A 10,752-nucleotide genomic window follows, 5' to 3' on the forward strand; every position below is an offset into this window, starting at 1 on the left:
CCAGGCGGTATTAACTCTATTTCTACCATCCTTTTGAAATAACCATATTAATAATACTAATATCAACGGAACAACAACAATATAAGCCCTATCACCGCCAGTTTTCAGGGCTTGGAAGAAAAACCTGCCTCCTCTCAAATTTGATGAGTAATAAATAGCAAAGATCATTAGATTCTGCATTTAATCTACTGGTGTTTGGTAACAGTAATCTTAACTCTACGAATGATAAATTTGTAGAAGAGAACTTGACAACAATTTAAAAGCAATGTGAAATGGAGATAGGATCCTACAAGAGGCTCTTATCAAAACAAACGGAGCTCAACTCAATCCATGTACTATATTAACATTGAATGTAACTCAAACATCACATGTACTGGAATTAACAGCTCCATAAGAACCTATTTTACTCTGAATAATATGAGTAAATTGAGTCAACTGAATTTGAGCTGTACAAGTCTAGTAACTTAGTTGAGTGAGGACCAAAGCAAGTTTATGAGTATCATTACAATTAGGACCCCTATTGTACACTAGCTGCAACATCCACCTCTTTGAGCAACCGCTCCATCCCTTGGACCAGCTGGACCTTGCGTACGCCCATAACCAACCTTGATTCCAGATGACTGCAACAGTAGCAAGTGAGGTATGTTAGAAAATGTATCAATGATAACGTTCATCCCAAGGGGATAAAAAAAGGATAACTGTGTACAGCAGATCGGAAACAACTCCTTGGTTGGGACACCCAAAATATCAGGCCCACTAAAACTTACCCTTCCATTTATAGGAAGTTAACAACCAACTAAACAACGATTTCACCCATCTAAGTTGCCCATATCCAGAGCTTGCAAACAAAAGATCTTATCCTATTGTAGTTACTCACACAGATTCTAAAACGAGATGCTCATGAAAGCAGTACAATTAGTAATGATGAAAATGCCTCGTCATACATTTACGCGGAAAACTATTTGTTTACCTCGTTGGAGACATCAAAAACACCTTCTTGGATCTTTTGAAGTATCTTGGCAGCAGTCTGTATAAAGGCCTGTGAATCCATTGCATTAGTTTAAGAAATTAGCTTCAATGGAATTTGATAAAAGCGACATAGTATATAAGAGATGCCATGGGCACCGGCTAATATGTATACCTCCTCAACACTTTGAGCAGTTCTAGCAGACGCCTCAAGAAACAAAAGCCCATTTTCTTTTGCAAATTGTTCTCCCTCCTCTTTACTGACAGCTCTTCGATGAGACAGATCACTCTTATTTCCTACCAGCATTATAGTCATATTTGGATTTGCATGCTGCCTAGCATCTTCAAGCCAGCTGGCTAGGTGATTAAATGTCTCTCTCCTAGACAACAGAACAATTACTAGCTTTAACAAAATGCTGATGAAAAATCATACGGGAAATGAATATCAGAATTAAATACTAGAACCATTGGAGACAATCATTCCGCAAGATGTGTAAATATGAATATAGGTACTGATACAACTGAGCTAGTGCTCTGCTAGAATCATCACACTGACTTAACTAATCTGATGGAAAATATTCCTGTCAAGTTACCAGTTTCCAATTTATTCAACTTGTCAGTATAATTTTACTCCAAGAATCCAATATTCAGTATGTGAAATCCCAAACATACTTCTCTTATTACAATCTGCTAAAATATGTACATGATACACCAATGATGCACACACTTCATTAGTTCATACAATTAATATGCTAACTACTAATAATTTCCATGTCCAGCCAAAAATTCTAAAGTTATTTGTGTCACTTTCGGTAAACTACAGCCAATTGGAATGATTTGGCTTAACAAGTAAAGTTCATCAAATAATGTTGCAACAACAAAAGTATCGCCCATTTAGTCCACAAGATGGTCTGTTTGGTAGGGAGGGGATGTTTTCCATACAAAATACGTGAGGTTTCATACTTATTTTCTTGTATTTGGTATATATGCAAAAATTTATTATCCAAAAGCATTTTGTATATTATCTAGGAAAATACTATAAGAGGTGGGGGTAGAGGGGTAGGGGATGAGGGACTATGGGGGTGGGGCGTGTTGGAGGGTGGGGAGGATGCAATAAGTGTGGTATGCCACTTCCATCATGGAAGTCATTTTCCTCATTTTTGAAGAATTTGTTTCCTAGAGAAAATTTTCCAAAACTTTGACCAACCAAACATGGAAAATTGAAAAAAAAACATTTTTGGTGTGTTTGCAATGGAGGGTTGGTCAATATTTTTAGATAACATGTCTCTAGGAAAGCAAGTTTCCTAAATGGAAAATATTTTCCTCCATACCAAACACATCCTAAGTTAAAGTTTTAAATATCTTATTTCTGCATATTAATGACTTGAAGGGAAGTGGAATGTCTACAAGAATCCTCAATTAGTGTTTCATATGATCAGAGACCCGCTTGACATCTCAAGAATTTTTGCCTCTACAGTAAAGCAGGGCTTCTGTGCAAGAGGACTTGGCAATTGAAAAGGCAACAGCCCCCCCAAAAAAATATATAAAAAGGGAAAAAGTAAAATCTTCTCTTACAACAAGTTTCTCCGCTAATAGTGACCAGATTATTCAAAGAAGCAAAATGCAAGTTTACATGTAAGCTATCATAGGTTGTATGTGTACAAATGCAAACAGCAATAGGATTATACCTGGTGATGTCATAAACCAGAAGTGCGCCAGCTGCTCCTCTGTAATATGACCTGGTGATGGATCTGAAAGATTCCTGCCCAGCCTAGAGAAAGAAAGGTGCATGGAGGGATGGAGAGTTATAGATCACTGTAATTGAATTAGATCAAAGTCCAAACATAATGCTGATAGAATAAGAAACTAATTTGAATAAAAAAGATACTGAGTGATCCACAATTATTAAGTACACGTATATCCCCTCATTGCATAGCGTTTGTCCCTTCTTCCACAATCCAAGAGTTGGAAAATGCAACATTTGACCAAGAGTTAATGTAATATGAGTGATATGACAGCATTTAAAAGGGAAACACCTCATAATACATACATGTAGTTTCTTAGAGTTAATATAATATGACAGCAGTTTAAAGCGAAACACCTCGTAATACATACATGTAGTTTCTTCAAATCCAAATTCAAAGAGAAGACTAGCTTATATCCAATTTAAGTCCAAATGTTGATCAACTTGACGCGTCATCTCACAAATAGGGTGGGGTGTACGCAGACCGAGCCCTTGTCACAATTCACAACCTTTGTGGGGTAGAGAGGTTGTTCCCCGTAGACCCTTGGGTCATCAACTTGACCATCAAGAAGTGAAAAAAGGATAGAGGTTAAAGCATCAAATAGGTTGTCTTTTAACATAGAGATAACCGTCAGTTTAACATCAGTCTATGTTAAGGTGATTGTTTGAACAACGAACAACCAAGGGTTAGACAGGAAATGTGTAGCATCAACAACGAACAACCAAGGGTTAGACAGGAAATGTGTAGCATCATACTTAAATTTGATTCAGCACACATATTTGACATGGTAGAAAACTCCCCCACCTCCCCCCTACTCCAAAAAAATAAATTCCAACCCAGGAGGTACCAATGACTCTTCCCACTTTGTACCCTTGGTGACTCAAACCCCAACCCTATATTCGCAAATGGAGAGTCCTCTCCTTGGTCTGACTGTGCTACTTATTTAAGATCATGAGTAAGTTGCGTGGCTTCTAACTTGATATCATCTATACAGAATGCATGAAACACTATGGACAGGTGAATTAAAAACTAGGTCACAAACAAACAACCATCTCGAAACATGTCTTCCTACTCGTAATGAAAAGCAACCAAACAACCTGAGAACTTTACCTAGCACTTTCCCCTAAAACTATGCAGGACTAGGTCATAGGTACTCAAGTCTGGATTAATTCAAGGAAATGTAATTAACTCTACATAAGATGATCTATAACAACTATTCACCGATGAACACAAATAAAACATAGGAAATTAAAAACTTAACTCCAATCTTTCTTAAAAATAATACTCAATTGCAAATTTGCCATTCAGCCTTAAAATGTTTGTACCAGCATCATGTCCAAGCTAAGTGATGAAGAAGAGTCACTAGAAACATTGTGTGCAGAGACTGACACTCGTGCAATCCTGCATCACCTAGAACCTACCTTTCCATTTCTTCAGATATGTATGATAGTACAAAACTTTTATCCTTAAAATTTTGGCATTAAAGTGTCAATGATGGTGCAGTTTTCACTAAGTTTGACTGGGAGCAAAGACAGAGAGAGTTGATGTCAAAGTTTTACTCAGAATAGAGACCAAGAGGCATGGTCAGCAAGTTTGCTGATCCTTCTCCTATTGTTAGAGGACTCGAAAAGACTGTACCTAGTTCACTTTACACACCTATCAAATTTTCCTAAAAGGATTGATGCTTAATATATAATTAGTTTCCCTTTGTCTATTTACTTTGAGGCAAGGATAGGAAAACTGATAGCAATACAATCTGTGGTGATTGCAGAGGAGAACAGGATTGAATGAGAAGCCGAAGAACAGTAATCAGAGCAGCACCAAGTTAAATAGAGACTTCTGATCAGTGTAAGCGTTTCTCATGTGTTACTGTACTTAATGACGTATGATTTCTAATTTTAGATACGTGTACAGCGACCAAGCATTCAATGCGAGATGAAGAAAGCGATCAAACAGCGAAAACAGTTAAAATTTAAAGCTAATTGGTGAGAGAACAAGCGGAAAAATATATTACAGTGTCCCAAATTTGAAGTTTAATAGGTTTGCCGTCAATGGTGACCATACGAGCCCCAAACTCGACTCCAATGGTGAGATCATGCACCGGCTGAAACCTCTTGTCTGTGAATTGCAGCAGCAGACACGATTTTCCCACTCCTGTTCAAATAAAGTAATCCGTACGGTCAATTAGGGTTTCAAAATAGGAAAAAAAGCAGAGTAAACTAAACAAAAAGAAAATGAAGAGATGAAAGAGAGTTTAACCTGTATCTCCGATGATTATGTACTTGAAGAGATAGTCGTAAGACATTTTCCGATGAAGAGAAGCGCCGGAGCAGAGTTATGCAGTCGGAGAAGTTAAGACAGTTGGAAAAGAGTCAAAGATGAGCAACAGTATGAAGAAAGCAGAAATATAGAGAAAGGGGGAAACGGATAACACTAAAATAAAGTAAAGTAATGTAATGTAAGGGGTGACGTCCAAACTTTGTATACAGATTTCCGGAGGAGACGTATCTAAGCAAAGCATCTTTCCGGAACATCCCCGTTTCCTTTTTCCTCACATAAAATTGACACTGATATTTACAATAAATAAATAAATATATTTATTAATAAATTTTTAACACTTAATTATAATTGATTTAATCTTGTAACATTTTTGTAAGATAAAATGTTTGAATATTTAAATATAGTCCATGGGACATTCATTCCTTTATTACGTTTAGTAAAATTTTTTATATTTATATTTAATTTTGAAGCTGAGTAGGTTTGCGTGGAAATATTTTGTGGAAAAAGTTCAAATTATTCTACTATTTGCTATGATTTTAACTTTATAATTATCATTTATTTTATTGAAGTTAGAACTTCTTCTAATCAGGGATAAATACAAAACGATTTAATCATTATAAGGGTGAATGACTAAAGTATAACTTATTTATATTATTGCCATTTTTAACATCTAAATAATTTTGCAAGTAACTTACAAAGTCATTTCTATCATGGACGTATTTTGCAATACTATATAATTTAACTTATAATAGTGGAGATCGGAGATAGCAATTGTAAATTACGTTTTTTTTCTCAAAGATCACAGAGCTAGGGCCATGTCTTTTTTGTTTTGTTCCTTCCTCGGCAGTTCAAACACTCTTTTAACAATTTTAGTAGATCAGTTAATTAACTATTTGAACTTTCATCTTTGTTAGAGTTCGATTTCTCATATGGTAATTCTTTCCCTCATTTCCTCTTTTCCTATCCACAATTTTATTTTATTTTTTTTAAAAAAAACTCTTTTTAACTCTTCCGGGATTAAAATTCAAATTTAATTTGCTAGAAGTGCACTTTGGAATTATTTTTTATTTTTTTTGGTAGAAGTGCACTTTGGAAATTGATGTTGTATGGCCTACGGACTTTGTAAAAAAGAACAAATACACCTATCAAGATATTTATGTCTCATCTTTCAGCTATTACTTTATACTAGTACTAGTATAAGGTAAGATAAAGGGGGAGGGGGGCAATAGAGTACGTATATGATTTACTGATTTCATCTATTTTTAATTGTTATAGTTTTTTTTAGTGTCAAATGATAATAATTTTGACTAATATTTTACGATATAGAAAAAATTAGAATTTATAGTACTTTTTATATAGTTTTTAAATATCTAAATTTTTTGTTTAAAATATTAAATTACTGTAATCTAATTTAACTTTAAAAATTAGTCAAATTGACTTTCGATTTCTTTTTAGAGTCAAATGATAATAACTTTGACTAACATTTTACGATATAGAAAAATTGGAATTTATAGTACTNTATATTATTTACTGATTCCGTCTATTTTTAATTATTATAGTTTTTTTTTAGTGTCAAATGATAATAATATTTTACGATATAGAAAAATTTAGAATTTATAGTACTTTTCATATAGTTTTTAAATATCTAAATTTTTTGTTTAAAATATTAAATTACTGTAATCTAATTTAACTTTGAAAATTAGTCAAATTGACTTTCGATTTCTTTTTAGAGTCAAATGATAATAACTTTGACTAACATTTTACGATATAGAAAAATTGGAATTTATAGTACTTTTTATATAATTTTTAAATATCTAAATTTTTTGTTTAAAATATCGAATTACTGTAATCTAATTTAACTTTGAAAATTAATTAAATTGACTTTTGAAAAGCACAACATGACAATTAAAAGTGGACAAAGGGAGTAATATGGTAACCAAACGTTATGCTAGAAAAGGATTCCATAGAGTTGTCAAACAATTGAAGAAATAAATATCATAAATGTTTAGTTAAATTTAAACAATCATACTAATTCAACAACTTTTTCCTTAAACAAACCCTATACTTAATTAACATTTTTTGTTTCTGTCTCCAAAGCTATTAGCAATCCTTTTGGGAAGTCCATATATGGGTACAACATTGGATATTCTTCTTCTTTCATTGTCCACCTACAAAATAAATAATGATTATTTTATCAGATGATCAAATATGATTTAATTTTTTTTTAAAAAAAAATATCAAGATTCAAACTAGTAGGTTTAGAGACCAAATTAATGATAATAAAGCCTAATCATATCTAGCCCGTTAAAATAAGGGCAAATCTAGAAATTATCCAAGCGATAAAGGTAAAAATGATGATGAATAGTATAACGAGAAAATACATTAAAATAATAGTAAAAGGTTATTTTATTTTATTTTTACTGATTGCCATATTAAATACCTGTAATTGAGGAGAAGATAGTGTAGGAAGAAAGATGCTTCTAATTTACCAAGCTCGGACCCAGGACACAACCGGGATCCACCTCCGAATGGGACCACCTTATGGCTTGTAGCTGGATCCTGAAATTTTATTAGGCTTAGTGTCCTGACATGCCATTTTAAGTATTAAGTGTCGCACGGAGCGTTATGACAGTCGAAGTCCGTGACATTAGGCTCAAAGTTGGTTTAGGAAAATTTTCATGGGAACAAAATGAGGAAAACTTACTGTCCATCTCCAAGGGTTAAACTCCGATGGATTTTCATGCAGCGATGGTTCAAGATGTACTGCAGATAAAATAGGAAGCACTTTCCAGCCCGCTGGAATATGATATCCTGGAATCCAAGCACAATGATAAAAAGAAATATTGCATTATGCATATTTAATCTACACTAAAATATAATATAAGCTCTGTAATGATTTCTTGTTCACAAACCTTTGAATTTTACATCCTTGATAGCTTCCCTATGAACAAACTTAACCAAGTTGCCACAACGTAGAGTCTCATTTATAACCTGAATTATAATGATATTAAAAAGAAAAAAAAAAGTAACCATAGATAATAGTTCATACTAATATATAAGAGGAAGTTTAAAAAAAGTACTTACTTAATTAGTTCATCAAATGAAAACGTACACTATAAATGCAAGGATGATTACGTTGAATTGAAAAGAATAGAAGATTGAAGAACTACCATAGTGGTGAATTCCATTTGCTTATAATCTTCCCAATTTAGGGGTTCCCCCTCCTTTTTCTTTTTCCTTATTGCGAGGTGTTCATCCTGATCATATGATAAATCATTAATCTAGAAGTATACGTCTAATTTTATAATCTAGAAGAGAATTATAAAATTGGACATATATTTGTTTTTACCTTCAAAGTTTGAAGAGCTTGTGGTGATTGGGCAAGAAAATAGACGAGTAGGGACAAAAGTCCTGAGGTTGTTTCATAACCTGCTAACAAAAGGTCAAGTAAAATGCTTACTTTCTCCACATCACTAATTAAGTCTTCTTTCACTAAAATCTCATCAAAAGGGTCTCCTTTTTGTTGCCCATTTTGTACTTGCACGTCTTTTCTATTTTTCCATTCATTTAGTATTTGTTTCAGCGTGGATGAAATCCTCGTACGAGCCTGCTAGCAAAAAGAATCGTTAAATCGGAAAGCACTTCTTATCAAAAAAGAATTCAAAATCTCTAATTAATAATACGTGCCAAATAGTGTAAGAAAAAAGTACCTTGACCGCCTTGGCATAGGGTGTCCACGGAAGGTTAATTGGAATGGAGACAAACCCTTTCATAAATGTGAGGAAATCTTCTAATAACTGCAAACCAAGTGGCTCTCCCGGTTGCATGTCCAACAAATTCATTAACATCAAATTAAAGCTAAACTGCAAATACAAATTCAAATTACACATTAATTAGAACGTTATCCCTAAGGGTGTGTTTGGTAAGACGAAAGTTGTATTTTGATTATACGGACCTGTTTAGCTTGTTTTGAGAAGAGAATAAGTTGATTTCCTCTCCACGATTCCATTAATGAGATACACAGTTTATCAATGTCACCAAGAAAATTCAATGTGGAACTGAATTTGTTGATGAGGCCAACTTCAATGCGTCGCAACTTTTTGTGACGTTCAACATCAGTGACAATCATCAAAGAGTGCTTACCAAGAATGTCTCTAATTGGCTTTGGGTAGCTGCTTTGGAACAATTTGCCTTCTTTTTGAAGGACAAATTTGTTGAGCTCTAAGTCACACGAAATTATAGTTGGAGACCCAAAAATATAGGATTTGAACACTTTTCCATATCTGAAATACAACCAAGAAGACATTTAGGATCTTGAGCATAGTCATAGACGTGGCAAAATGAATCTATTTTTCGTAAACTCATCTAACCAAGCCCAAGTTTAAACGGACTTATGACTCGTTTGTCATGAACTAAATATCCAACAAGTTAAATTATTGGGTCAAAACATGTTTAAGTACTATAATCTAACGAATCAGAAGGCGATTCAAATCTGTACATATAAAATCAAATTGAAGATCCGAAATTATAATAATTTAAGCAAAATACACTAGCTAGCTTTCACTCTTTTTTGTTTTTTGTTTTTTTGAAGAAAAAAAACAAAAATGAAAAAGGATTGGTTATTTCGTTATTAAATCTATCTTGACTCAAGAATACCTCCATGATTACGGATTGATTTGACCCTTTTTAGTTAAATGGTCCATTCTAATTAAATTTGATCCAGCATGCCCAATTTCCACATCAAAACAAATCAAATTGACAACATAAGATAATTTAGACTGAAAATTTAATATATATACCTAGAGCAACGTTGTTGCAAGAAGTTACCAATGGAGAATGATTTATGAGGGGAAAAAAAACCAAATGCCTCTCCAAAAAAGGGAAACCCCATGTTCCCACCAGGTAAGCTTTTAGTATCATGTTTATAAACTAAGAAAAATAAATGGTGAAACATGAAGACCAAAATTACAGTACCAAATAACAAGGCTAATATCACAGGAAGGAGCAAAATCATGATGATGATTTGACAAACAAGAAATATTTAGTACTAACAATTTTGTTTAGAGTATGGAGTTATCATGCCCTGTCAATCATTTATATATAACCCATCAAAATTGAGTTGGAGAAATTATATGATTATATTTCCAAAATCGTAATATATCTTGACTTTTTTTTAATTTAAAAAATACATTGACTTGACTCTATCTATGGAAACAATTATCGTTGTACCAAATGAAGTTATGAATACAATTATATATTCACATTATAATATACATCATTAAATAATAGACCTTTTATGATCATTTAATTTAATATAATTATTTCTTTTCCTTTGTAATCCTATACTCTAGATAATTATGGCATTAATTAATGACATTTTATTTTATAGTTGTAGAGTATTCAAGATTCATAATTATACACATAATCTCCTATTCACATTTAAAAAAATCTTTGAACTTTGATTAAATTTTCAGTTACATACATTTAACCTTTGCAAGAATTTTAATACCCTCCTAAAAAAAATCAAATGCTATCATTACACCATTTAGTGATAAGTGATGACTCTCTTGAAAAAGTATGATTTTTAATTAAATAATAAAATAAAAATTCAAAATTGATTACTTAGTACAAAATGTCATTTTAATTGAATATTTCACAATTAGTTATACTTAATTGATTATCATCATACAAAATGTCATTATTATACCATTGAGTGATAACATGATCGACACACATAGTATGCTAGTGACTTTTTGAAAAA

General features: G+C 32.8%; 2 protein-coding genes across 2 annotated transcripts; both read right to left on the reverse strand.

Annotated features, from left to right (window-relative positions):
• Positions 1-324: 324 nt before the first annotated feature.
• LOC125848603 (ras-related protein RABB1b) lies at positions 325-5,223 on the reverse strand. Its single transcript, XM_049528490.1, has 6 exons — positions 4,971-5,223; positions 4,726-4,865; positions 2,655-2,737; positions 1,142-1,346; positions 971-1,039; positions 325-620 (listed from the first exon to the last, which is right to left on the reverse strand). Exons 1-6 carry the CDS (start codon positions 5,014-5,016, stop codon positions 528-530), a joined length of 636 nt encoding a protein of 211 aa, XP_049384447.1. The 5' UTR covers positions 5,017-5,223; the 3' UTR covers positions 325-527.
• A 2,421-nt stretch (positions 5,224-7,644) lies between these two features.
• Positions 7,645-9,882, reverse strand: LOC125847510 (cytochrome P450 724B1-like). The gene is made up of 7 exons (XM_049527111.1): positions 9,791-9,882; positions 8,947-9,274; positions 8,702-8,854; positions 8,341-8,598; positions 8,162-8,248; positions 7,904-7,982; positions 7,645-7,802 (listed from the first exon to the last, which is right to left on the reverse strand). The coding sequence occupies exons 1-7, from the start codon at positions 9,880-9,882 to the stop codon at positions 7,645-7,647; spliced, it is 1,155 nt and encodes a 384-aa protein (XP_049383068.1).
• Between the last annotated feature and the right edge of the window lie 870 nt (positions 9,883-10,752).

The sequence above is a fragment of the Solanum stenotomum genome, chromosome 12 (genome assembly GCF_019186545.1).
Source record: "Solanum stenotomum isolate F172 chromosome 12, ASM1918654v1, whole genome shotgun sequence".
NCBI lineage: Eukaryota > Viridiplantae > Streptophyta > Magnoliopsida > Solanales > Solanaceae > Solanum > Solanum stenotomum.

Excerpts from the sequence above, each read along its gene's own strand:
- LOC125847510 (XM_049527111.1), bottom strand. The coding sequence starts at position 9,882 with ATGGGGTTTCCCTTTTTTGGAGAGGCATTTGGTTTTTTTTCCCCTCAT. Across the intron at positions 7,983-8,161 it reads AAATGGAATTCACCACTATG|GTTATAAATGAGACTCTACG; the intron begins GTAGTTCTTCAA and ends ATTATAATTCAG. Across the intron at positions 7,803-7,903 it reads CAAGGATGTAAAATTCAAAG|GATATCATATTCCAGCGGGC; the intron begins GTTTGTGAACAA and ends CTTGGATTCCAG.
- LOC125848603 (XM_049528490.1), bottom strand. The coding sequence starts at position 5,016 with ATGTCTTACGACTATCTCTTCAAGTACATAATCATCGGAGATACAG. Across the intron at positions 4,866-4,970 it reads CATAATCATCGGAGATACAG|GAGTGGGAAAATCGTGTCTG; the intron begins GTTAAACTCTCT and ends TTATTTGAACAG. Across the intron at positions 1,347-2,654 it reads CTGGTTTATGACATCACCAG|GAGAGAGACATTTAATCACC; the intron begins GTATAATCCTAT and ends TCTGTTGTCTAG.